Source organism: Anopheles cruzii, chromosome X (genome assembly GCF_943734635.1).
Source record: "Anopheles cruzii chromosome X, idAnoCruzAS_RS32_06, whole genome shotgun sequence".
Lineage (NCBI taxonomy): Eukaryota > Metazoa > Arthropoda > Insecta > Diptera > Culicidae > Anopheles > Anopheles cruzii.
The window spans coordinates 11,053,438-11,080,314 of record NC_069143.1 but is presented as its reverse complement, the minus strand read 5'-3'; the positions used below and the strand labels follow the sequence as shown (position 1 = coordinate 11,080,314).

Here is a 26,877-nt window from a genome sequence, read left to right as displayed (position 1 = left end):
AGATTTCAATTAGGATCATATAACAGAAAAAGTACATTTCAGAATGAAATATTGTCCAAGCCGCTGAAAAACGCATGCATGTCAATCACACTTTTTTTGTAATTTATTTTTAGTTAAAAATGCTTCCGTTTTTCATCGTCATACTTTTCTGTCAAATCTCATACAAAAATAACGAGAAACGCTACTGATAATTTTTTGATAGCCAGTATGACAGTTTTGACAGCGCTAGTAGAACGTGACTTTTTATTTTTTTATTTTCCCGATGTGGGAAACATCCTGTTTCTCCCCTCCCCGTGTGGGTCCTGTGGCAGGAATGCGATGCATCATCGCCCTTTATTTAGTATTTACATAGTACATACATATAGATCTATCTTGTGCTACGCACATTCATAAGCTGCGGATATAAACGCATAAACAGTCTCAGCTCCGCCAGGGAGCTGTCAGTCAGTCGCAATCCGCTCTTGCTCTACACAGCCGATTGACAGAGAACAAATGATTATCAAAGGTAAACAAAGTGATTAACAACAAATGATTAACAAAGTTTTCGCCAAATAAGGTGTGCAAAACGTGGCCAACTTATCCTGTCCATGAGTTCCATGTGCCGGAGTCTTCTAGCTGGTAACCGGGTTTCACAAACAATGGTTCAAGATAATTCAGAACAACCGAAGAATACTTGTATTGGCGTAAGTATTACATAGGTATATAAGCGAACTAGTGTGATGTGATAGGAAGAAATCATTCTCCAGATTTTCACCATGTTTGAAATACAAATTTAAATACAAATGAACCCGCGATTGGTACCTTGAAGTAGAAATCTTGCTGGGATACGAAACCAAACCTGGACAAAAACAACACACGGACATCCCCTGCATTAGTTTACAAACTACAATCAACATTCAAATAATAGCAACAATGGAGCAGAAAAGCAGTATCTCTATTCTGCTTGTAACAGCTAACGTTGGAAGCATTTTCGAGGATGTAAGTAAAAAAAAGGATAAGTTGAATGTTGCCGGTGTAGTATCGTAGTATCGCTAACATGGTCTATTCAAACTGTATTTTCTATTGTTCAAACATCTTTAATTGTTTATTTAATATAATTTTTACTTTTCGTTAACATAGTTATATTGCTAAAAATAGTTTGTTTTGTCCGTTGTTACAGTGATTTCTATATTACAGAATTGTGTCCTGGCTGGATGCTGGAAACAGAGATAGGCTTACTTGCGATTGAATTAAGATGGTAGTCCTGTATAACAGCGAATAGTAATTCAATCAATCTCGGGCAGAGTTCTTTACATATTGGACGGTAACGCGACTGAAAAAGTTGTATGGCAGTTTAGGGCCGGTGGTCAGTTTTGTATGGCGACGTTGCTCAGCAGTATGTTTCTTGCTTGTCACTGTTAGCAAAATTCGATTATTCTTCAATTTTCGTTCCCGTTGACTATCTTTGAGCTTTCGTTCGAGCGTTCTGCGTACGCTGCAAAAACAAACTCTGACGATTCGTTCGGCTTTGTCTTCTCTCACTCCGACAGCTCGCTGTTTCTATGAAGTGGGAAGCTCGAGCGCTGGGCATTGCCGCCTTTTGAACGCAACATGCTCTATGAGCTTTCTCTGCCACGTCTCACTGTTGTATCTGCTGCTTTGGTTGCTGTTGTGGTGGTTTTAGCCCTTTTATGCTCCTGATGGCTTCCACTTCAGCTTCGAGGGCTGCAAGTCGCTTCTCCATGGCCGTGGTGGGCTCAGCCTGTGTGATGGAAGATGGCCCCCTGCGGCGTTGTTTATTTTATTCCCCAGCACTGCGCTCTCGCACGTATTTGCCAGGCATTTGCTAGTCGTTTAAAGTTTTAACTCTGGTTCGCTTAACGTGCAGTCAGCGTTGCTAGAACTTCACTTAATTTGTCGGGCGAGGGGCTTATGGCCTTGCGCTAGAACTTACACTGGCACTGTACGTCTGCCCGCCATACACTTGTCACTTTGAAGCCACCGGGAAAAAAAACTGCGATCAGACGTCCATCTTTGACGGCGGCTTGATCAGGACTCCAGCGGTCCTGGCCTGCAACATAAACTTCGCGACTAAATGATACGCGATTTTTAAGTTTTTACACGTTACTGGTAACTGGTGTTGTTGGCGGTGGTTGATGTTTATCTTATCGTATTAGTAATTAGTTTTGTAACTACTTCAACCTATACATGCATGCATTAACAGCAGCACGTTGACAATATACCAATCTTCGCTTTTTGTTATGTCTTTTCTCTTTTTTTAACATGTTATTAGCCCACAAAGCTGCTGCACCTCTGGATTCAAAAATTCCTCGATCATGTCTTACTTAGGCGCCCTGCGTTTATTGCACTTCATTTGCAAGAAGTAGGTGGTAAAACGTACGAAAAATCTATGGGCTACGTACAGGAGTTTGTTCAAGAACTTTGCGAATCGGATGAATTGCGGGAATATAAACGTATTCGTGTCTACCTGGACGAGGACTACAACTCTGCAGAAAACTTTACGGTAAGTGTACATTCACAACAAGACAATATGCGTTCTTTGCATGCTGTATGCATCCATTACTAACTATATAACGACAATTACAATATTGAAATTTAAAATGTCGACCAAATCGTGGACAGAATAACATTCTTCTTGTTTGTTACAAAATACAAAAAAAACTTCGTTTTGTTTTCTCGCTGTCTTTCCTTCAGTTTATTTTTCAATCATCTGAATCTTTCCCTGGGCCTTTAAATGTAGGGATATGTCGTATTGGGACACATTTAGCTGATCTGCGAATTGTTGTTGCCTTTGCGTGTCATTTTTTCGTCGTGTCGTTTTTTAACGACTTGTCGTTGTCACGCCGCAATCCATTGGTTCGAATTCCAGGGCCGCTTGTCACGCAGTTTGCTATATGTTTGATTCCCGATACCGGCGTGACATGGGTTGCTGCGGGGCCTATAACTCCGCCCGTAATAAACCCGTTGCAGAAAGCAACAAAGATTTACATTGTCTCTGCTGTAGGCCAAGACCGTTCGGTGGTTGTAGCCAGATAAGAAGAAGAAACAGCATGTTATAAGCTCCAGTATGTAATAATGGAGCGTCACGAATAAACACAGTCATCACGATTATTTCGTTCAATTTGCAATGGCGATCGTCGCGATTTTTATCCCTGAGCAGATTGTAATTTTCTTTGTATGCAAAAGCGTATGATTGAGCAATATTGGTTCAAAACCTGAGGGAATCGAAAGTAAAAAAAAAAATCGTACTTCATTTTGTCCGGCATCAACCGCCTGGCGTGCGATAGAAACAATGTCAATTTCCTGTTGCTTTCTGTAAAAATGTGGTTTTTACGGGCGGAGTGTTTTGCGCCTCACCCCCCGGCACATACTTATACATCACTATGTCATTACGTCACTTTTGAAGCATGTCATTATTGAATTTATTTTATCGTTGAATAGGCCCTTGGAAATTTGTATTTTGTTCAAAATACAGTAGAACACGTACTTATGTGGAATTTTGTCACACATAAGTGGGGTATGCTCGACGGTAAGAGCATCTACAGTGGTAAAATTGATGCAGTACCGACTAAGGAAAAAGCGAAATTTCCTCAACAATTCTTTCCGGAGGTCAGTAGCCATAGAAAAATCTGAATTCCTTTGTACGTTCCGAAATGTGCAACTAATAGTTTAATGGATTACAGAGCAAGTGGTCACGCAAAGGTTTCTTGCGCACACGTTGGTTCCTGAATGGTACTATATTTGACCTAGTAAATATTCATCTGTTTCATGATGCATCTAATTTTACCGCTTGCGAGAAATATCCATCAGTGTATTGCAAAAGTAGAAATCGGGCACTTGTACATATACTCGAAAGGTAAGCGCTGATCTTCTTTTTCGTTTCAATAAGTATACAATTTTCATAAAATATGTTTTTCACTTTAACTTCCAGGTTTCGCAAAGATCGAGCAAACCTTCCAGTGCCATACTTTTTATTTGGTGATTTCAACTTCCGTTGTGACACAATGTCCGTAATTAAGGTTAGTCATCAATATCCGACCTAGTATTCAAATTATTATTGGGAATTATAGTGTACGTATACAAGACAAAAAGTTCGGCAAATTCCGTCGTACCGAAGAGAAGCTTGGCTACCGAACATTTGATTAATATGTGGAAATATGGGTATATCCCCTTATAAAATCGCTCTTTTAACAAGACAAATGTCAGTTTAGGGTTCTAAGCGCAACATTATGATGATGATGATTAAGGGACAGTTGGATTTAATCTAGCAAACTTGTAAAATTGTTATTAATATGAGTTTAAGTGGTAAAATACATGGTAAAACCGGTCTTCTTCTTCTTCGGGAGCAACCGCTGCGCGGTCTAATCTTGCACCAGAGACATTGTTAATCTCTGGATATGGTTTCTGTACCGGTTCGTTTCTAAGAGCGGGGTTGCGGTAGAAGTTAGGAGCGTTAACGGTTGCTAAGCCCATAGGTACATTGCATTCGCAGTATCTGCGTACCTTAAATGTTCTTTGTAACTTCTGTAAAAATTTGTTTGTATTTTTTTTATATTTATCGAATCGATAGAAACTAACGCAAGATCTTACAATGCATCGAATCCGGAATGCTTCATCCAACATTACGCGGGTGCAATATCGTGATGCGGATGGTGTCAACATTTTGACTGTGGGAGAGAAAGAGTTTTCCTATTACGACCAATGCACTTTTAAAGGCACCTGGGTAAGTAAAAATGCATTATATACTGTCATTACTATAAAAAAATTTTCTTCTATCATATTGTACATTGTTTTATTTCTGGGGTTTAAATTCTTTATTCATTCTTTTAATATTTTTGCAGCTTCGCCAGTTCGATTGTGAGCTTGACTGCTTGCGTAATGTCCTCTATGAATATCCTATTACATTCCCTCCATCGTATCCATACGAAGAAAACGCGGAACTACCGGACTCCTACATGACAACACGCTGCCCTGCTTGGTGTGACAGAATCCTAATCAGTGGTGCTGCCCGAAAACTTATTTACGACCAACTATCGCGCGGAGATAATGACGAAAGCGCCAAAGCTTATTCGGCGCCCAGCAGCTATGGTATTGTCGGAGAAAACGTATGCATGGGCGATCACAAGGTACGAATGTTGAAGAAAAATGGTTCTCTATCCAGAACAAACAAGTTGGTGTTTTTTCCCTTTTTTTCTTGTTTCTCGTTCATTGCTCCTTTGGTCATGTGAATAGCCCGTATATCTCAGCTTAACAATCAAGACACGTCAAGGTATTGTATATTTTTACTCTTCCAGAGATACACTTTATAAGTTGAATAATCTATATCTCACAGTATTAGTAGTAGTGCTGATAGAATCAAAGTTATATTTCATTCTTTAGTTTGGCGGGAACTTTCGGAGACTACGATGAATGACTCGGTTCATCTTTGGGGTTCACAAATTCATTTATTTTAGCTCTTTCCCTAGGCACGTTACCTTTGGTGGGTATGGTGGCCTGTCCTCGATGGAGGAGACTAACGTGGCGCGATCCGTACAGTGGGGTCTATTCTAATCTTCTAACTCTCTTATCAGCTCGACTGCCCTTTTATACTTATTCGTATGCTTCATTTTCTCTTTCATCGGTCGCTAAATTCTCTTTCATCGGTCGCGTCTTATTCGGCTACAGCCGCCGAGCGGTCTTGGCCTGCATCAGGAAACCCTTCCACCGCTCGATGTCGAGTGCCTTTGTTGACAAAGGCGACAAACACAATTGTTGTGGTCTCATATACGAGTATAATATATTTTTCTTTTAATCTACCCTCTCCCTCACATTTTTCTGTCAGCAGTGAGCTCTTTTAAACAAAATGTAGCCTTTCTTCAGTATCACAAGTTTTTAACAATTACGTTTTTTCAGTAATTGCTTCACCTTTCTGTTTGGCCCTGCGTTGTCGTTTTCGATCGTCCGCGTACGCTTCATCGTCCGCTGCGTCGTTGGCATTCAAAAACAGGATGTTATTTTGCTCCATTTCATTGTCGGCTGAAAATGTAAACAGATGCGGTGCGCTTTCTCGATTTATAAGTAGTTCAGATCGCCTGGTTGCAGCGACTCCCTGATGGCCTGTTTGTACAACTCTTGCATCCGTTCTTGTCTCAGGGAGTCCGTATGAATCGAGTCTGTGCGTTATTCGCGCCCGTTGTATTTGGGCCAGTTATTCTACATCGGATCACTGTGCCAATCAGTTGGTGATCTAAGTCGATGTTGGCCCCTCTCAAGGTTCTAACGTTTAGCAGACTCGATTCATGTCGCCGATCAAGCAATACGTGATCTATTTGATTGGAAGTAGCTCCAAATGATTCTTACGTCATATCTGGGGCATCTGTAGTTCCTTTTGAAGGATGCCATAGAAGTGGTCCTTTTCCTCCTCAGTTTTGTCTTTGGTAGGGACGTGAACGTTTAGCAGGCTGATCTACCAGAACGTACCTGACAGGCGTAAGGTGCATAGCCTTTCATACACGAGCCGGAAATCGATGATCGCCGGCTTCAGCAGTGGACCACCGGCGAAGCCCGTTCCCAGCATGTGGCCGAGGTCGTTGCAGCTACAGTATCAACTGCCACGCCTATTCTGCGAACCACTTCCTAACCAGCACATTTCTTTTAGTGCTACGATATCCATTTGCAGCTTGGCTAGGGCCTTATCGATTTACCTCTGACTCCCAGCTCTTCTGAGACGTTCCATGTTCCTATTTTCGTTTCCGTTCTCATTGTCTATCTTAACATGTCGTTTTCTTAGCATGTTGTTATCGTAGATCCGGGTACTCGCATATTCCATTTTGCTTTTTGTAACTTTGCTGTTCTTACGGGCGGGGTTGTTGGCCGCGCGCCAATCCCCTGTCATGCTGGAGGGCCATCGTGCCGGTAATATTTAAGGTCCACACACGTCTCAGGACCTTTAGGAGCCCACGTTGCCGCGGGCTCCCACGTTGCCGCGGGTTTAGACCCATCTAAACTCAGCCGTATCAATCATCCGCCTAAAGGGTTGGAGAGTCTGTATACTCAAGCTTTGTTACCGTTCTGTACGACACGGACGTGTTTAGCAGGAGTAGGGGAGGAGAGCCTATACGAGCCTATACTATACGTATATCTTTCGAGAGGCGTTGGGATCCTGCCCCATTACATAACAAAACAAGACTAACTTTAATTTATCACAATTAAGGTTACTAGGTGTTAGTTGTCTTAGAAACTGCTTACGACCATACGTTGCCTACTAAATTAAATGTTTTTCTATTGAAAATATGTAACGATATCTCTCTCTTCCTCTTTTTCTTTCTCTCTTTTTTTCATGTATTTAAAACAACTATCATATTAATGGTTCTGTATAGCAAACAAAAAAACTTCTAAATTGAATGTAATCGGCAGTGAAATGACAGCTGAAGAACTTCTTGAACTTTTTCAAGAGAATGCTGTATCGAAAACGCGCAATCACGACCAGCAACAGCAGCAGAAGATAGATACATCTGTCGAAAAAATGTTACATTCACGTTATGTACAATTACTACCGGGCAGCCCTGATTCTGATTACGATGTTTACATTAATGATCATTTATCAGACTTAGGAAGTGTAAACGACAAAAACTGCTTTCGGGATCCCTCAAGTTCGGGGCATATTTTCCGTGAAACGACTGTTTAATGAATTGTTTTTTTTTTGCTGCAGCAAACTATTTGAAAAAATATCTTTTTGAAGACAACCTAAACCAGTCGTCTCAAACTGGTGGTCCGCGGAATATACTATAATTACGCTACACTAGTCAGGATAGTCAGCAAAAAATCACAAGAAAATGTTCTTATCGGTTCACCTGCCGGCAGAGAAGTGACCGATACGAAGACCAAAGAGAGCCCTACGGACCTGCCTAGCTGCAGCACAGCATTTTGATGAATTACTGAACGAACGCTTCGCTATCGTATACAAACCTGCTTCTGCCATAAAGCATCGTAGAGATCAGAAGGACCTTTCGTCGGCTAAAGAATAGCAGATAACCCGGCTCCGCGGAGCCTTATGTGGAGCTCCGAAGGGATTACAGCCATGCTCGTTAAAAATGGGCGAGAGAGAGAGAGAGAGAGAGAGAGAGAAAGAGAGAGTTGTTCACGAGATTTATCAAATCATAGCATACAGTATAGGATAGCGAATCGAGGGCTTGTGACTGTTGTTCTGTGCATCATCTATTCTATACACAAAAACGGAGACATGCTGTAATGCAGCAACTATAGGAGTATCAGTCTACACCGTGGCATCTACAAGATCTACAGCTAGCTGTACGGCGACCGTATTTTTATGCAGCGTATACGCCATGCCTGGCTCTAGCGAGCTGTTCATGTCGCGAACGACGAACCAGTCGGCAAAATAGTCCGGTAGGACAGAGGCCAATGGGAAATTCTCCAATGTCCGGCGGACATTGATGGTTTCAGGAAGAATTTACGAATTATTTTGAACTTTATTTGTTTGTTTTGCATACGGTTTTATCTCATTTAACGTTGTATCTCTGTCTATATATACGGCCCGGCCCTGCCCGTTCTTGTAAGATTAAAAAACACATTGTATGTCTAATATATCCGTTCAGGAATACTAAATAAGCAATTTTTATCGTTTCAACGCCTTCAGTTATGCAATCGACATGACAACTGCTCGGATGTCAATCATAGTTATGACTTTTTCATGGAACACGGAGAATGTTTTGCCCCCGGTGATAGAGCAGTCGGTAGCGCTCGTTGCTGTCACGCAGCTGGTCTGGGTTCGAATCCCGCGACCGGTTGTCCACGCAGCCGGCCATGGTTTCGATTCTCGATACCGGTGTAACAGGTTCGCGCGGCACCAACCCCGCCCGTAAAAACGAACCGTTACGAATAGCACCAGAGATATTAACATTGTCTTTGGTGCAGGACAAGACCGCTCGGTGGTTGTTGTCCAATAAGAAGAAGAAAAAGAAGGAGAATATTTTTGCCAAAGATGCCAAAGATTGCCACCGACGTGCTCTCTCTCTGTCTCGTAAGCTACGAAAAGAAATAGAAACGAATCGAAAGCCATTAGACGCGGGGATACATTATGCAGATGAACAGGTCCTCGTCTTGGGTAGGGCCAATCGAATACAGCCGTGGGAAACCGTATCGTCGAAGTCGATCCGCTCCCGCCAGGGGCCAACGAGAGCGGCCATCACCGTCATCTCTAATGGCTCACAGTGACTAATAGTTGGCGCGGGGACCGTAATCCGACTCTTGCTATGTCACGACCCATGTTGCTATGTCACGTGTGCTTATGGCCAGATAATTAGCGTTTATTACGCGTCTCATCTCGTACCACACGCAACCCTGCCGAGATTATGCCCCTGGTTAATGAGAACTGATGCCACTGGGGAGGGAGCTGTCGCCGGAAGGCTCTGTTGCCGCAGCGGTGTTTTTATCTACCGCACCATAGATGACGCAATCTATATCTGCCTGAAATGTACAAGTGCCCAGTCATGCAGCGGAGAGCAAAGGGCAATCAAACATAGTGATCTGCATCATCTGCGACTGCCTGCGGTGGAGGTGGGGAAATAGCCCGCAAAAATGAGATGGTTACGCGTAGTGGAAAGAGGCATGGAATGGACACTCCTTTAATGGTCGACTCAGACGCGATCCCCGTGCGGATCCCCTCTTTTATCGCTTTATCACAGATTCCCTCCACCGCGATCGCGATCGAGTGCTTTCGTCGATTTCGAGCTCGATCTCGGACGATCGAGATTATCGAGCGGACGAAGACGACATACTGTTTGGCTAATGAATGGATGTTTTGCTTAAAGAAGAAATATTTTGTTCGTTCGTTCGTTGATGAAAACAACACGATATGCTCTGCTTCGAGCATTGTCGGACTAGACCGCGCGAATCATTTCACTGACTTCCGAGTCTGAATCCTATGGCATATGCGTCGCTCTAGTTCCAATCAATCTTCGTTCCAGTCCAGGGAGTCTGTACCCGCTGTTCCAGTATCGCTTATCGTCCGGCCGGCCAAAAGGTTCTTTAAACCCTTGTCTCCAGCTCGCATTTGCACATGGGTACATGCCGGTAGATGCTCTGGGTACAGGGCGGAAATCTCCTGCCCGAACGACTGGACGGGCAGAGCAAGAGATAATACGCACAAGCCAAACAAGCAGTAGCTCTACCTCTCCGTCACTCAGACAACCCCTTATCGGCCCGATTTTCGGAGTGCGTCTTCCTTGTCAGCCGCCGACACAGTTTGCCGGTGTGGCGGGGGGCAGGTGTGCACGGTTAGCCGTTTGGGGCAATTATCTCCGCAGCCGCCGCAATTGACTTAAGTGGTACGCACAGCCGTGGCGTGCTAGCGACGAGCTCGTACGCTTGCACTCGGTTCAGTGTACCAGCGATCGGTGGTGCATCAGGTGGTGGTATAGTGCGTTAAACGGGGCTCCAACTCCGGGGCGCAAGTGGCAGCTGAAGGCTTCAGCAGAATACATCCCAACCTTCCCCATGGCGTCGCGGGTGAGTGAGTCGGGGGCCGCCCAAGGCCACCCGGGGGCAGTGCCGCGCGGGCGCACCTGCTTCTACGATCCGGCCTCGCGAGTGTGGTCCGGGCTGCGTACGGCACCCCGCCACGATGTCGGCCAGAGCCTTGGCCAGCTGGTGCTGGGCGCGTTGCGGGCCTGCGATCCCGGGCACGTGACGCAGATCGGCGACACGGGCCCGGTTACGTGCGGTCAGATGTACGAGCGGGCCGCGCGCGTCGCCCAGTGGCTGACCGGGCACGGGTACGGCGAGGGCACGATGGCGGCCCTCGCATCCCGCAACGGTGAACACGTTGCGCCCGTCATGTTTGCCTGTTTCGCGCTCGGCATCACGGTGAACCCGCTCGACGCCGCGTTCGACACCGGTGACTTCGCGCATATGTTCGGCATCACGCGCCCGGTGTTGCTGTTCTGCGAGCAGGACCTCCTGGCCACCGTGCTGGCCGGTGCGGCCCGGGCCGGCATCGACCCGCGGATCGTGCTGTTTGGGAGCGCCGAGCACCAGGAAGCTGCCGGCGCTGGCGCTGGCGCGGGCCACTTGCGCATCGAGGAGCTACTGCAGCCGTCCGGACGGGAGCACCTATTTGTGTGAGTCCACGCGTTCTGATCGCCCGGTATCGCGGCCCGTCGCCACTAATTCCACTTCTTCCTTTCCGTCCAACCCGCGCAGGCCACCGACACTGGGCGATCCGGCCAGGCAGCTGGCGGTGATCCTGTGCTCGTCCGGGACGACCGGACTCCCGAAGGGTGTCAGCTATACGCACGCGTTCTGCATCGCCAACCTGCCGACGCTCTGGCGGACGACCGCCGACGATCGGCTGCTGGCGTTCAGCTCCCTGTACTGGTTGTCCGGGTTCGCTACGCTCATCGTCGGCACCGTCAACATGGCGACCCGCATCATTACGCGCCGCCCGTTCAGCAGCGAGTACGCGCTGGACCTGCTGGCCCGCCACCGGGTCACGCTGGCCTTCTTTCCGCCATTCCACGCCAACCTGGTGGTCAGCGATCCGCGGGCGCCAGCGACCGACATGAGCGCCCTGAAAACGCTGCTGTGCGGCGGTGCCAGTGTCAGCGCCGACCTGTACCGCCGGCTGCAAAGCTGGCTGCCTCGCACCACCGAGATCCAGATCGGGTACGGTATGTCCGAGTCGAGCCTAATTGCCCTGACCGACCGGGACGTTCCGTACCGGGACGGTACCGTCGGTTCGCCGCAGCCCCTCACCGAGGTGAAGATCGTCGACGCCGACACGGGACGAGCGCTGGAGCCGGGCGAGCACGGCGAGATACTGCTGCGCGTCCAGTACCCGTTCGCCGGGTACTACGATAATCCGGAGGAGACGGCCGCCACCGTTACCAGCGACGGTTGGATCAGTACCGGCGATATCGGCCACTTCGACCCGGACGGGCTGCTCTACATCGTGGCCCGTCGCAAGGAAATCATCAAGTACGCCAACTATCAGATCCTGCCGGCGGAGCTGGAAACGCTCATCAAACTGCTGCCGGGCGTGCTGGAGTGCTGCGTCGTTGGCATCCCGATACCGGGCAGCGATCTGCCAGCGGCCGCCATCATCCGGTCGCCCGGGGCCACCCTTGACGAGGCGACCGTACACGACTTCATGCGGTCCCGGGTGGCGGACTACAAGCGGTTGCGCGGGGGCATCTACTTCTTCGACACGCTGCCCGTTACGCCGTCCGGCAAGGTGATGCGCCGGAAGTGCCTCGAAACGATTCTCGCCATTCGGGCGGGCGAGCCGCAGACACAGACATGAACCCGCCGAAACCGCAATAATGATCCCTGATCGAAATCCCTGATCGAAATCCCTGATAGTTAGGCACAAAATAAAAAATCAAAACACCAACCAACATTTGTTATAACGTGCGTGATTCGATACGAACCCGTTTTTGAATTTGTTTTCCCCCCCCTGCAGCTGGCGTTTATGGCTGTGGTTCGAAGCGTTCATAAAGGACCCTGCCGGGGGGTCAACCAGGAAAATTTTATTACGTCTCAATTCAGTCAACTTTTTAAACGGGATGCGTGGCTGGGACAAAGACAAAGAGCACGCCAATGGGGAGCGAAATTTGGAACCGATTCGGGGTTGTTGTTAAAGTCGGCGATGGCAGTGAAGGTCGGGTCGTCTGTATAATGAGCGTAAAATTAATTTTTAATGTCAAATCGTTTATGTTTCGTGTGGCAGGCTTTAAAAACGTAGTCACCGAAATGTCAAACGTGTTGGCATTCGTGTTATTGGCCCGCGAAAATAGAAATCTAAGAGGAAAGTTGATTTCTGAATGTTTTTTTTTCTGCTTTTTTTTACATTTTATTGCTGTACCAGCAAATAAGAACATACATTATCCTCTGTTTGTAAACAAAGCGTTTGACAACCGTGTTTACGCTCGGTTTTACATCTCCGCGCGGACTCAATAACGTTTAGACATAGGCACAAACGATTTGACATTAAAAATTAATTTTACACTCGCGTTTACGCTTCGTGTAGCCCCCCTCTTATCGACAAACGGATGGACGGAAATATTTCAAGCGAGGTCTGTATATGCGATTGTACGCATATTGGCATAAATCAAGGGCTGCGTCAATAGGTTGACGACGCACACCGCTGTCCCTGACAGCACTTTGTACCTACCTTGAACCCGGAGCTGTCACAGCCCCCGCAATCACACCTTTACACCGCACTGTGTGCAGCATTCGGGAGAAAAGCGTTGCAAAATAAATAGATCTAGTCCTCGTCCTCGTAACAATGTGCGGAGGTTTTACCTGTTCCAAGAACGCACTGATTGCGTTGAACATCCTCTATGTGGTAAGTGTTCGACGTGTTTCCCGTCTGCGGTTGGTCCGGTTTCTATCCTTCCTTTCGGTCCTACCGAGCGTGCATATTAGTAACAAATTTTCGCTACGACAGTTGGTTGGCTTCCTGCTGATCGGAGTCGGTGTGTACAGTCGGGCAGCATCGATCGTCACCAATCTGCCAATCATCGGCGGTATCCTGGTATGCGGCGTCATACTGATCCTAATTTCCGTGCTCGGGCTAATTGGCGCTAACAAGCACCATCAGGTGATGCTGTTCTTCGTAAGTATAATGTTTCCGCGCATGAGCAACGGATCATTTTCATGTTGAGTAACGCGGGTGTTTTGGTGTGTTCTTTGGCCTCTTCCTACAAAACTATTCGTTGCGTCCTTTTTTCCTTTGCAGTACATGATCATACTGTTTCTGCTGTTCTTGGTTCAGTTTTCGATCGCGTGCAGCTGCCTGGCCGTCAGCTCGGATCGACAGCAGCAGTTCGCCAAGCAAGGGTGGTCTTTGGCGCCCATCGAGCTCAAGAAAGAAGTGCAAGATAAGTTTCTCTGCTGCGGTTTCAACGCATCCACACCGATGGACGGCGGCGGCGACGGCGACAATGGATCACATCCTTCGTGCCGGCAGGTCAACCAGGTGTGCTGTCCCGCAACCAGTCCCACGGACTGCCAGTGTCCGCCATGCAGTGTGAAGCTCGAGAACAACATCGACTATGCGTTCCGCCTGACCGGCAGCATTGGATTATTCTTCAGCTTCACTGAGGTGAGTGTTTTGTTTTCCTCTCTCCCGCAAATGATTGCGTTTGGTGCGGTACATTGTCGAATCGGCCCAGCGACCCGGTCGGGCTTATCATCTACCATATGATGAAGCAAAATAATTATACGGCCAATTGCATTCGATAATGCGATCAGCCGTTTGAACCACTTCCAGCTTTAGCAGTTTCTTTTCTTTTACACTTTGTTCTTGTCTCTTCAACTTTATGTCTTTATGTAAATTTGCCTACATGCTGGCATGGATTGTTTGGGGCTTGTGGAACGATTAACTACCGTATACGACGTGCATTACATGGTACATGGCTGCATTTGTGACCTGAAATCGAACTCTTATTTTACGCGGAGCACCACCACCCGCTGAAAAACACACATCATCGGACGGTATTGTTTGGACATTTAAATCGTACCCATAACCATAGTTTGCTGGTGTTTGGCTTACCGTGAAATATCGCAACCAAAAGGACCCACGCTGTAACCCGAGCGCGTTCCTCTAGGTTGGTTATCTCGACAACGTCTTCGTTCGATTCTCTCTGCCTGGATCGTGTGCTATCTGCGCTAGACCGCCAACCCCGACATTCAGTTCAGATTTGTTCATGCTTCCTGGCCGGCCGTCACGGCCGTGTGCCAATACCGTAGATGTCGTATTCGCTGATAGCTTATGTTCATGAACAATTCTCCTGCTTTGTTGGTAATCTAATTATGCTTGATTGCAATGTTCGGTCCTTTCTCAACATACACTATCTTCCGATGTATGCCTCTTTGTACGGAGCTGTGGCAAGCTTCAACTAAACACAACGCTATCAAGTTTTCTGCACAAAATGTCGATGTTTGTGATGGGAGCTATGTATTATGTGTAACATATCTGTGTCATAGCTCTGGTATGTTGAATGTGTTAAAACACCGCAGTCTCCACGTTGGCTTCGTTTTGAAGAAAATCTATCATACTGTTTTGTTTCTGCCCCGATTTGCGTCAAGCTTTCCAGTATTCACAGTAACATTTCAATTTTTCTTTGTTTTACCCAACGCCATGTGCCATGTTACCGAACTGTATCGCATGAATGCTTCTTGATGTGATATATTAGCTCTGGCACTCTGATTATTAATGCTACCCTGCTGTCCCTGTCGGTTTCGCTGTAGTCGTGTGTCGTGTTTAGCTAGACGTTCATATTTATAAGGAGGGGGGTTTCAAACTGTTAGCACCATCTGGTCTCCAAGCCCTTGATTAACGATCATATCCACGTTTTCGCCTCCCACAGATCATCGCTATTTTCCTGACGCGCCACTATCGCAACTTGCAGGATCCTGATCATCTTCCGGCACGGGCCATTTTTCCACGCAGTAACTACGTTTATTGAATCGCAAAATGCAAATTACGCGACAAAATGACCGAAGCGTGGTTAAGATGGCCATGTCAAACGCGCTGAGGATTGTGATAGGCCAACGAGATCATTTCTGCAGCATCAACGATTCTCTAATCACCACTCTGTGACGCATTGCGCTGTGTGTGTGTGTGTGTGTGTGTGTGTGTGTGTATGTATGTATGTGGCTGCGTAATCATGTTTTCCAAAGATTTTTAGAACAGATCCGGCCAAATGACTTCTCTCCCTCCTATGCCGGGTGCAATTAGATGCTGTCGAACTTGCAGCCCAGTCCAACAATCTCATTTATGTTCGTGACACAGACCCATGGCAGCATTTCTGTTTCCCTCTTAAAGAACGGGTTGGGTCGAATTTCTTATGGCAGCATATGGTAGGCTATACTATTACGACGTCGCATTGGCTTTCTTTTCATGGAGTGCAAACAGTGACTGTTATATTTTGTTTGTTTGTTATTAGCCAATTGTGTATCGATGTGATCTATTATACATATTATCAGTTTTAAAAATAGGTTATGGAGAACTTACAACGATGTAAAAACCACCAGCTCAAGTGGACACAGTAAAATTACTAAAATTAAACGAGATAACCATGGATGAGCTGTACATCAAGCAGTCGAAACATTTCATAAACAGATTGCGGTACAGAGCTGATTTTAGTTAGTTTTTCTCTGCCAATTATTTTAGTCTAAATGGAGCGTGCGCGTCACATATCGTATAGTGTGTAATGTAAAGGCTGGATAGTTATTCATCACAGACATCGCATCAATGTTACTATATACTCGTAAAGTGGTAACACTGTGTGGTGGTTGCATAATGGGTGTATCTCCATTTCTTTTCAATGTCAGTCCATTTTAAGAAGTTCAAATGCTCACTGGTTTAGCTCAACGATAGCATCAACCGGCTCAATATACATATATATATATATCGATTTAGAACGACTTTCACGACTCTGTGTAATAGCGTTGATGTGCCCGGGGGCACAAGTAGAAGCAACACAATCTCTAAAGCAGTAGCTCGATCTAATCGATGTTCGTGAAGTCAATGTTCAGTCACCATCCAGGATGTGACGCTTTCCAATACTTAAGAAGATCTAACTTGAATTGAATACTCCAATGCGCTCCAAATAATCTTATGTAATTCGTGCTTTCGTTTGAAATTGATCTTACGAGCAGTGCTAGCAATCCAACCAACATCACATTATCTATTAGTGTCAAGTGCGATTTTGTTTGATTTTTTTTCTCACAACGCAATATCGTTTATTTTTCCCATATATTTTGCTTTGCTCGGCTTAGTCACGTTTTAGATAGAACACAAGAAACTGCACTGTTGAAAGTCCTCACTCCGCAATACTCCACTTAATATGTGACTATAATGCATGTTAAGACAAGCTATGAAAGAGTCTGAAATACATATTTCTTTTTGTAATTATTATGTTCAATCCTGCGGTGGAATTAGGAAAGAAACCCCATTTATAACTCCGGCACGGTGCGAGATGCCAATATATTTGCGCTTCAGTAATTATAAGCGATGTTATCATAAGATTAACAACATAACACTACTTCTACTGAAGGCTAGCGATGTGAAGCAAGTTAATCGACGAGCCAAGTAGTATACAGTAAGAAGTAAGTATTGTCAGCCGTGCGTCGCACTCCTAAAAGACTACAAACCTGGATTCTTCCTCGCCCTGTCCTGTCACCTTCAAGGTGGTAAACAACGGACGTTGGCCTGGCTTTCTGGTTTTCTTCTTAACATCCCACAGTAATCTGACGAGGGTTATTAAACGGCCAAAGGCAATAAGTGACTTCAGCTGACCCGTAACATACCGAGAAAAAGCACACACAAAAATGTTACACAATTCCCACTGCTTTGTGAAACGTCGGCCGGCGGAGTTCGCGCAATCAACCTTGAGGTTGCATTTTTTGCGTTTGATTGCAGCTGCTTGTGGCAGGTAGTTGAAGCGAAATACCGTTCCACCGGAAGCAGTAACTCTCGAGAAACGGGCATCGGCATTTTTAACCGTAGCAAGATGGCCAAATTATCAAACCGTGGAGGTAACTTGATAGGAGCCGCCACCTCCAATAATTCACCAACAACCCCGGCTAATCGTTTCGCCGGTTTGCCGGCTGTTTCTAATAATAATCGTTTCCTCAGCCGAAAGACGTCAATCCTGACGAAGCGTAGCGTAATGGCAAAAACGAAGTTGATGATAACGTTGATGACGCGGTTCGTTGGTGATACTTGGCGTACTTTGGTACACAGAAAACCACTCCGGATTATCATCGCTGTACTTCAGCAATAGGACATGCAACGTACAGTGAAAGGTTCCAAAAGCAGATGTAGGTTGGACGACGCCACTGTGGGCAGATAGAGGGCAGATCATCCACGAAAGTTACAGGAACCGCTTGTTTGTTGGCTCTGTTGACCTTATCATCCCTCCCCGTCCCATTGACGCCCCGTTGATAGAGTAGTTGGTACCGTTCGTCGTTGTCACGCAGCTCGGTAGAGTTCGATTCCCGAGACCGGCGTGACAAGAGGAAGGTTGGCGCGATTCCTATAACCTCGCCCGTATAACCTCGCCCGCGCAGTGAGGAACAGAGCCTAACATCGCTGTCGCAATTGCCGGAGAAGCAGAAGAATCACTTATCACAGCAGAGGGTCCAAAAGAAGAACGTAGAAGTTGACCTTATCTATACTTTCCTATCGCGCGTCCTATCACTCTGGTCACTCGCGGCACCCTCAGCGTCCTGGTCGTTTGTGGTGTGGACTTGGTTTCAATTTTCCCTGTTTTCGACTAGAACTTTAGAGCATGTGGGAACGAGTCGGCGCACTGGGACTTCCCTAGCAACCGTGTTGCGAACGAACGAACGAACAAGTTTATTTCCCACTACCTTGCCGTTCAGCTCCTCTGATTGAAACAAAAGCCAAACGCGCCAGCATAGCCTCCTGTTGTATCTGCAGCTGGATCGACTCGTGACACAGATGCACGCCAGCATAAAAGAACTGTTTTCAAGCGAAAATGTATCCCAAATGGTAGCGAATATGTACATTAACAGCAGTGTCACAATAGTGAGTACTTTTGTCAGTAGTACTCCAAATCCAACGACTCCAGACAGACCTAACGTGCGAAGATTTTACTTCTTTATTGACCGCTCGGGTCCTCCGTCCGTGCTGTACGAGGCTAATCACACCAACACCAGCCCACTCTGCCCAACAAAATCACCCATACAATTCGTTGGTGCTTTTTTTGCTGCATTGGCTTTGGGGCCGTTTTCCGCTCTTCTTCTTCGTGGCACGGGCACCCGCCCACGGTCCGTCCCTCTTCCCTAGCAGCAGTAATACGCACCGCGTCACATCGGCGGCGGCCGAGCAAGCGCGCGCAATTCTATGCGGTGCGCCCAACCCTACTCCAACCCCTTTCGCGCTGTTCCGTTTCTTTCTACGGTAGCCGAGTATGGCCTCCCATCCCGAAGGAGGCGCTTACCACACCGGAGCGTCCCGAGAATCTCCCGAACGTCATCGTCTAAAAAACGCGGGTCCTGAGTCGTACCGTCGACTGTTGTGCCGTCAGTCTTCGTGGTTTCGTTACTTAGAGTAGTGGAATTCTGGTGAGTTGACGAGCGCCGTGGGCAACAAGCGCTCTATATAACCTGTGCTGTGGCTTCCTGTCGCTCCGACATTTCGTAAAGAGGCGTAATCCGACCTCCGATAGTCTGCCTTCCTATTATCCTGTGCCTGTGCTTGCTGTGGAAGGCGACTGAGACGATTAGCTGATTAGTGGCAGGTGCCGCTGACCTTTGCGAGCATGCAAAACTTCCCGCCGACTTCGACCTCTTGGTGCGATGAGGTGAGGTGATGGCGAAGTCTTCAACCCTATTGTAAAGACCGGTCTAGCCTACCGACCGGTTCCGCTTCCGCCCATCTTGGAAGCGGTCTCTGGCCGTCGGCTGTTCGGCTATCCACTGCATGACGCCAAACACTTGATTTGACCCAGACAGCCCGCAATATAGCGGTACACTTGCAGCACAGCCCTCTGATTGCTTTCTGGTTTCCTCCGGTTCCGGCAAGCTTGGACATTGGACATACGGGAAAACAACCAGAACGAACTATTTTATGCTAACGACTTTCCCCCGTCGAGTTGGGCGCGTCTTGCTTCCCATGAAAATCGATAATCGGAATCGAACGTGACGTTTGCTGGGTTTGGTAGGTTCCGTGCCACCGTGTGACTAACTATGTGACCGCCTACTATATTACTAACTGTCTGTGATGTTGCGCTAAGTTCTGACGTACACTTGAGAAGACGTGTTGTCCAGTGTGTAAATCGAGAGAGGTGCAGGTGAAAGAAAGGAGGTAGCTGCAGGGATCTTTTGTTTTTTGTAACAACCCAACCCAGTTCTACGTGGTCCAGTTAGTGGTTTCACGCGAAGGGCACGTTGTTTTCCAACTTTTTTTTTGTTTTCTTCAAGCCCTGCCTTCCTTGCTGCTCTGTTCTTTCTTACACCGGTACAACAGACCAGCCTCAGTATGTTGGTTGTCCGCTTCATTACATTTTCCCCGGAAATGGATTGAATCGGAGCAGCAACATCTCTAGCCGTCACGTGAGTGTTCCAAGCTCTTGGAAGCGGTGTGTGTACAGCGAGCAACGTGCAGCAGGATACTCTCCCATATTCCCCTCCCCCCCTCCCCCGCGCAGAGATTGCATCGCACAGGATGTGGGGCCTAGGGACTGCAAGCGCACGCGCGCCCACGACGGGCATACACAACATTCCACCACACACACATTCACACCCATGGAGCTCAGAACAGACACGAAACGCTGACGTAGTGTGTCCTTCATACGTGTGGCACAGGACGAAGAACCGCGAACCGGGGCCTGTTGGACGGATTGGACACACTTGATGCGTGAGTTTCGTGTGTTCCTCATACACATTCCCCCCCGGGCCATAGCGCAACAGCGAACCCTGACTGGGTATATAGTGTGTGGGATGTCGACCAACAGACCGATCGAGACGCCCAGGTCTCCCCACGCACCGGCGGCCGGCGGCCATCGCTTACGTAACGCCGTGAATCGACCGATTGTTTTATGGCGCATAATTTGCATAATTGTGTTTACGGTGAACCCCGGCCACCCCCGGCCAGTATAATGTTCGGCACACTCTGCACAACGACGCCATACCATCAGTTCAGAGTAGCAGACTATAAACGCGATTGCAAAATAGGTTGATAAGGCCAACGAAAAAACGCTGTACGGTGCGGTGCGCCAATCGTGGTGCTTTCTTGCTAAACAACCGAAGAAATGTAATGAGCTGAGGCTAGCTGCAGATTCTCCGTACCACCGGATCCCCTAAGGGTGACCTGCTGCGATTAGACTTTTGCAGTACCCATTTTAGTAGCCGTAGGTTCAAGGAATCGAGATGACGAACCATTTCTCTACCCTCAATCTCGCCCGTGCGGCGTATGAGGGCGGCTGGCGGCACGTACACATCTTCTTCTGCTTCTTCGTCCGCCATCGACCGGAGCGTTGCTTTGTTTCCCTTTTTTCCTTTTGTGCTTTCACGAAATCGGAATGCATAAATTGCGTCGCAAGCGCAAGCGATTAGAATGACCGTGCCATGTGCAGTTTTTCAGTTTGCCGTATGGGTTATCGGCTTCAGCTAGGTGTTATCGCCAGGCACACCCGGCACACACCCGGCACGGTTGACTCGATGCAGCATTTGTTTAACGTTCTACACCACCTTTCTGCAGCGTAAACACACAAGTGCAGTCTCGGTGTCTCGGTGTAGGTTTGTAGAGTAAATTAGTTCAACGACAACAGCTAGCTGCGACAACAAGTAGTAGCGCTCTCGGGCCTTTCCCAACGATCCTGCCGGACCACCAGCCACCCAGCCACACCCCGCCAGCCTGCCAGCCAGCCAACGAGCCAACGAGCCAGCCAGCCAGTGCATTCCACCCAGTCACCACCACAACCCCGACTACGAGATGGCGTGGAACTACCGACCATCCGTGTCCGAGGAGGAGGAACGAGACGAGTAAGTACCCCCGCTGTCCCCGCTGCCGTGGGTTTGCTCCATAATGTTTACTAACTTATTGTGTGTGTAGACTGACGAGAGGTTTTGTTTCAAGTCTAGTCAGTCGCGGGGCAGGGGATTCAAATCGCAGTGGCGCACGAATGGCAGTGCACTTCATCAACACGATGATTTATGGACCATAAATCCACCGACCACTGATAGTGGTCCGTTTTCTGGAACAGGTTCTGTAGTCTTGGACCTTGACGTAGCCCGGAGGATTGCCGGAGGCCTTCGTGCCGGGCACCGAGGCAAACGATGGGATGGATGTTTTGGGCCAGAATCCCAATATTATCGATATTTTCGGGACCCGATATCATCGTGCGTGTGTGCATTGCGCACCCACATGTCATCAATTTGGTCGAATAAATTACAGTTCGAACGGGAGAGGGTGGGGGGGGGCTTCGCAAACGTATACGTTTCATTTTACACGTAGGTGAACTGGGTGCCTCGTTTAACTCGTAGGGGTGGTGGCGCAGCGATGGTGTTGGTATCGGAGTATTCGCCGGGGTATCGGAAATCGAAACCAGAAAGTAATCCTGGAACGGTACAAACACTGACGATGGTACGTCGGTTAAACCTGCCCCGGTTGGGGGGCGGGTGATCGGTCAGAATCGCCATCCATCGGCCTATCCGGCTAGTTTTGGAACGGGATTGCCATAGTGGGATTCGCAATAGTGAGGACGTGGTCTCGATAGCCGGCCGGGGTTTGGCATTCCGAGTGGCACTCTCCGTGCATTACTGCTAGGACTATCTAGGCTGCTGCTGCTGCTGCTGCTACTGTTGAGGATGTAGTGTTTAATCAGGCCAACCAGAAACCCCGTCATAATTCTATCAAGCAGCCGGCATCCGGCGGGTTTTCCCGGCCCGGCACTATCGTCTTGGGCACGTGTCCCAGTCGGTCCTGCTTGCGTAACCAGAAGCTTCCGCCTTGCTTGCTTGCTAATATTTGCGATGAGGGGGCCATGTGTGGCAAAGCTCCGTAGATGCATCCGAACGGCAGCGCCTTCTAGGGGGGCTGGGGTGCCTATCGCGACGATCTTTCCGCAAGGCAATACATCCTAACACGGGGCACTACCACCACCACCACCAGCGGACCGGTCAATGGGGCATGGAGTCGCTGTGTGACAAAGGGCGGTGCCATCGGTGCGCGCGATTATAAAAGCGTTTGCCGTGGCGCCGGCGATCAGCAGTTAGTTTGAAGAGACGTTTAAGTGACGAACCATTGCGCACACCAGCTCTCGGCACAACCGGCGGCGAACCGGCTCTTTCTATAAACCTCACGTAAACATACACGCACAGCAGCACACGTCAGTCGGTCTGTCAGTCCGTCAGTCAGTGTGGCGCGGCCGGCTGCTGGTGGCTTCACCCGGCAATCAACAACACCACCGCTCCTTCGATCAACCTGTCCGATCCGTGAATATGGCGGGGGGGGAGGGGGGATTGTGCCAACCCCACACAGGGGTTCTGCAAACGGCGTGGTTCCATTATACATTTACATTATACCTAATACGTACGAGCTGTGTGTGTTATGTGTGCTGTGGCGCAGGACGCAGGGAGACGACGACGACTGCGATCTGATCGAGCAGGCACCAGCACCCAAACGAGACCCCAGAGCCTGCGGGAGTGAGGGCGGGGGCGGCGGGGGAAGGGGAGAGTAACAAGCTACAAAGGACACTGGCACCTGTATGTGCGGCGGCGGCGGCGACGATCAATAATGTGTTTTTCGTTTTCTCTCTTCAGAGTTCCGAATCGCGCGGCGCAATGCCAACTGTCAAACTCGCTTGCTGCCGTGCCAAAGAAGAAACTTGTGGGTGGCAAGAGGGGGGGGCGGGCGGGGCTATTGATAGCAGCAGGCAGCACGGGAAAGGCGGAGAAAAGGATAGTAGTAGAGAATTGATACGGGGGAGAGGCGGAGAGAGCCCGAGCCCGAAGTCCGAGAAAATGCACACACGCACACATCGCTGCGCTCTGTTTTTGTTTACATTCTACGGCCAAGCCGTTTTATTACGTTGGATTGTTGCACATACATCGTGCGCTGTATATCTATGTATACGTATTTATACATATGCATATGTATGTGTGTGTGGGTGCGAGAGAGAGAGAAAGCGAGACCTAGACATGCGAAACGTGCGCGAAATATATGCCGTGTGACGTCGTCCTCTCGAGCACGCCGCCGCCGGTGCCGCGCCTCTCGAGGTGCGCCCTTATCAGGAGCGGCGTCGTTGTCGTCGTTGACGGCCGAAGACAGCGGCTTAGTAGCGCGGGTCGCCTGATGCGATTCACACCATTATCCATTTCTGCAATAGCAGCAGCAAGCACACAACACCACTGCGTCGTTGCCCTACGCCGAACGATTGATAATGTGAAACCTGTGGGGGGGGGGGGGGTAGAGTACCGCACAGTACGTTTCTAGTGCTCCTCGCGTTAGGTAAGCGTAAGCGAACGTGTGCTCTGGATGTGGCGAGTGCAGCTGCACGCCGGCACACGCAAAATGGAGCGGCGTACGCACCGGCGGACCACACTTCTTTGCTGCCCCGTTGTTCGCACTCTGTAAGATACTTATCCTAAACCCAAACTTCATCTTCTCTAGCTTGCCTCGCACGTGTGTGCTTGCACTTCCCTCGCGGGGAGACGGTTTTCGGTTAACGGTCCTAGGAGGAAGCTAGGCTCTGCAGGCTGTGTGTGTGTGTGTGTTTTTTTATTCACATAAACAAAAGGGTGTACCAAACTTAGCGATGGCCGATCAAGTTGATCGGGAGAAAAACGGTGCTGAAAACAAAAATGAGAAGAAACCGTGCTCAAAGCTGCGACGTATGACTAGGTAAATATGGAGCGTTCGAACGTTCCGGGCCCGAGGGATAAACGGTAACAGAGAGGGGGGGGGGGGGTTCAATTATCGGGGCTTAGGTGATATTGCGTACACAGCAGCTACTGTCGTTGGGTGTTGATTTTATTGCCATTACGCTTACCGTGCGTGTGTTTGTGTGTGTGTGTGTGTATATTTCAGGTACAACGATGGATCGGTAAAGCTTCGCAACCCCAATATCGAGCTGATGGATCAGGATATTTTGTACCATCTGGCGCTAGGTAGTGGAAGCCACGATCTGCAGGAAATGTTTGGCGATGTTAAGGTATAATGTCGCTTCACTCGATGTTCTCGTAGTTTTTAGCGGCCGCTTCCTGCGTCCTTCTTCAATACAGTCCCGCGGCATTAATATTTGATTGGTTGACGTAAAAACTGACGCATGAGTGTAACCGATAAACGCGTTATCCAAACACCGAGTGTTCCAAGAAACTGGACCTAAACCGTGACCTGTGCTTTTTATAAGGCGATAAGAGCTTTGCTTAGCCCTCTGCTTATCGACCGTTGTATCGTTAAAGAATCGGTTGCATGCATGTCGAGACTGTACCCTTTTTATGTATTCCAGTTTTTGGCTGTATACACTTTTGGTCAAGCAGCGAAATAGTTATGGAGCTATTTAATTTATTTGCAGTTTGTGTGCATGGGCGGCACGCCGAAGCGGATGGAGACGTTTGCGCATTTCATGATGGACGAATTGAAGCTAAAGCTGCCCGCTGGTACCCAGCTGCAAGACATTAGCGCGTTTTCCTATCGCTACTCGATGTACAAGGTCATGCGACGGGGTTTTCCCTCCCCTTCCCATAGTCCCGTGAGGTAACTAACGTGTGCCCTGTTGCTGCCTCGGTTTGTAGGTTGGTCCGGTGCTGTCCGTGAGCCATGGCATGGGCGTCCCGTCGGTCGGCATTCTGTTGCACGAGCTGATCAAGCTGATGTACCACGCGAAGGTGAAGGATCCGCACTTCATCCGCATCGGCACGTGTGGCGGCATCGGTGTAGAGGGTGGTACCGTCGTCGTCACTGAAGACGCTTACGACGGGTTGCTGCGGAACAGCTACGAACTGGTACGAACTGCACGGTTTTTGTGGTATTGTCTTTCTACACCTCTTCCAACCGTTTCTACCAACCTCTTCTAAGGCCATCCTGGGACGAATCGTGCATCGCCCCGCAGTGCTCGACAAGAAGCTGGCCCGCGATCTGAAGGCGATGGCAACAAATGACGATCCTTACGATACGATCATTGGAAAAACAATGTGCACATATGACTTCTACGAAGGTTCGTGCGTCAATAGTTTGGCGCCTTGTTTTGTGATGCGTTTTAAAGAGTGAACTCTTCTGCGTTTGTTGTTCGCAGGTCAGGGGCGGTTAGATGGAGCGTTCTGTGAATTTAGCGAGACCGAAAAAATGGAGTACTTAGAGCAATTGCGGGATTTTGGTATCGTCAACATCGAGATGGAGTGCACCATCTTCGCCGCGCTTACCCACTACGCCGGCATTAAGGCGGCCGTCGTGTGCGTAACGTTGCTCGATCGATTGAAGGGTGACCAGGTGATGGCGCCGAAGGAGGTGATGAACGAGTGGCAGCAGCGCCCGCAGACCCTTGTCTCCCGCTACATTCAGGAATACGTGCGGAAGACGAAACTGATGAGGTCATATCCCATGTTAGTGGGTCCCATTAAGTCGCCGCGGCGCTTCAAGCTCGTGCAGCAAGAATCGGAAGCTCACGAGTAAGTAGTAGTAGTGTGTCAGGGCGACTAGGAGGAGCAAGTAACTGAGACGGAACTAGAGAGGAGAGTTCGAGAAGAACACAAAAGCTACGATTGGTTTATCCTCGATTCGCACGATCATATTTAACCGAAATTCCAAATCTTTGTTTAACGGTTCTGTACCTGTGCTTGCACTTCAAGTTCCCTTGTTCCCTACCAGCCATTCATACTCAGCCAGACCGAGGCTTAACTGAAGGTCAAAACCACTCTACTACATATGTTAAATTATGTAAAACACACAGTGTGAGAGTCAGAAAGTTGCAAAGCTTGGAGCGTTCCGCTGCGTCTGTACGTTGTACGTTTGGTGTAATGTGCGAATTCATACTTTGGTTTTGTTTTTAGAAAACGTCGTGCTTCCATATGAGACATTGAGTGTCGCAGCCATGGACGACTAATCAATGGTGAATCATTCACTCAACGAAAATCTGGATTGGAGGAATGGAATAATAAAATAAATAGAATAGCTAGAATAGCATCGGGAAGTTGTATGCTAACCAATGGAAAATGGAACGTAAAAACAAACCTTCTTAGATGCAGTGTGATGCTTAGATGCATCTTATGATCAAAGTGTTTTCTTTTTTTTTTTGGGAATCACTCAATCTCCCGGGGAGGAATAGTGAAGAGAATCCGCACACTACGTACACGTACGCACTTCAGACGAAGTGAAACGTTTTCAAGCATTTTCAACTATGGCAC

General features: G+C 48.1%; 4 protein-coding genes across 11 annotated transcripts; all 4 read left to right on the top strand.

The window, feature by feature from the left end:
- The first annotated feature begins 821 nt into the window (after positions 1-821).
- On the top strand, positions 822-5,730 carry LOC128269835 (inositol polyphosphate-5-phosphatase A). The gene is made up of 9 exons (XM_053007243.1): positions 822-978; positions 2,273-2,503; positions 3,442-3,609; positions 3,684-3,856; positions 3,932-4,019; positions 4,571-4,723; positions 4,842-5,126; positions 5,233-5,331; positions 5,665-5,730. The coding sequence occupies exons 1-9, from the start codon at positions 913-915 to the stop codon at positions 5,728-5,730; spliced, it is 1,329 nt and encodes a 442-aa protein (XP_052863203.1). The 5' UTR covers positions 822-912.
- A 4,661-nt stretch (positions 5,731-10,391) lies between these two features.
- LOC128278082 (luciferin 4-monooxygenase-like) lies at positions 10,392-12,382 on the top strand. The gene is made up of 2 exons (XM_053016738.1): positions 10,392-11,117; positions 11,200-12,382. Exons 1-2 carry the CDS (start codon positions 10,495-10,497, stop codon positions 12,296-12,298), a joined length of 1,722 nt encoding a protein of 573 aa, XP_052872698.1. The 5' UTR covers positions 10,392-10,494; the 3' UTR covers positions 12,299-12,382.
- An 846-nt stretch (positions 12,383-13,228) lies between these two features.
- Positions 13,229-16,906, top strand: LOC128278191 (tetraspanin-13). Of its 2 annotated transcripts, XM_053016875.1 has the most exons (5): positions 13,229-13,342; positions 13,445-13,612; positions 13,736-14,101; positions 14,532-14,606; positions 15,369-15,491. In XM_053016875.1, the coding sequence occupies exons 1-4, from the start codon at positions 13,283-13,285 to the stop codon at positions 14,604-14,606; spliced, it is 669 nt and encodes a 222-aa protein (XP_052872835.1). In that variant the 5' UTR covers positions 13,229-13,282; the 3' UTR covers positions 15,369-15,491. The 2 variants fall into 2 exon arrangements, with proteins under 2 accessions (XP_052872835.1, XP_052872827.1); XM_053016867.1 differs by lacking the exon at positions 14,532-14,606 and having other exon boundaries at positions 15,369-16,906.
- Positions 16,907-21,239: 4,333 nt separating this feature from the next.
- On the top strand, positions 21,240-26,656 carry LOC128271286 (uridine phosphorylase 1). Of its 7 annotated transcripts, none has more exons than XM_053008755.1 (8): positions 22,757-22,968; positions 24,146-24,376; positions 24,563-24,686; positions 25,050-25,187; positions 25,270-25,479; positions 25,553-25,691; positions 25,770-26,064; positions 26,524-26,656. In XM_053008755.1, the coding sequence occupies exons 2-8, from the start codon at positions 24,291-24,293 to the stop codon at positions 26,543-26,545; spliced, it is 1,014 nt and encodes a 337-aa protein (XP_052864715.1). In that variant the 5' UTR covers positions 22,757-22,968; positions 24,146-24,290; the 3' UTR covers positions 26,546-26,656. The 7 variants fall into 7 exon arrangements, with proteins under 7 accessions (XP_052864757.1, XP_052864740.1, XP_052864715.1 ...); XM_053008747.1 differs by having other exon boundaries at positions 25,770-26,076; XM_053008780.1 differs by lacking the exon at positions 26,524-26,656 and having other exon boundaries at positions 22,749-22,836; positions 25,770-26,517.
- Positions 26,657-26,877: the final 221 nt, after the last annotated feature.

Coding starts and splice junctions, on each gene's coding strand:
- LOC128271286 (XM_053008780.1), top strand. CDS start 24,291: ATGGCCGATCAAGTTGATCGGGAGAAAAACGGTGCTGAAAACAAAAAT. Junction 25,480..25,552: donor TGCGGAACAGCTACGAACTG/GTACGAACTGCA, acceptor ACCTCTTCTAAG/GCCATCCTGGGACGAATCGT. Junction 25,692..25,769: donor CACATATGACTTCTACGAAG/GTTCGTGCGTCA, acceptor TGTTGTTCGCAG/GTCAGGGGCGGTTAGATGGA.
- LOC128278191 (XM_053016867.1), top strand. CDS start 13,283: ATGTGCGGAGGTTTTACCTGTTCCAAGAACGCACTGATTGCGTTGAAC. Junction 13,343..13,444: donor CGTTGAACATCCTCTATGTG/GTAAGTGTTCGA, acceptor TCGCTACGACAG/TTGGTTGGCTTCCTGCTGAT. Junction 14,102..15,368: donor TATTCTTCAGCTTCACTGAG/GTGAGTGTTTTG, acceptor CGCCTCCCACAG/ATCATCGCTATTTTCCTGAC.
- LOC128278082 (XM_053016738.1), top strand. CDS start 10,495: ATGGCGTCGCGGGTGAGTGAGTCGGGGGCCGCCCAAGGCCACCCGGGG. Junction 11,118..11,199: donor GGACGGGAGCACCTATTTGT/GTGAGTCCACGC, acceptor CAACCCGCGCAG/GCCACCGACACTGGGCGATC.
- LOC128269835 (XM_053007243.1), top strand. CDS start 913: ATGGAGCAGAAAAGCAGTATCTCTATTCTGCTTGTAACAGCTAACGTT. Junction 979..2,272: donor TTGGAAGCATTTTCGAGGAT/GTAAGTAAAAAA, acceptor ACATGTTATTAG/CCCACAAAGCTGCTGCACCT. Junction 3,610..3,683: donor CTCAACAATTCTTTCCGGAG/GTCAGTAGCCAT, acceptor AATGGATTACAG/AGCAAGTGGTCACGCAAAGG.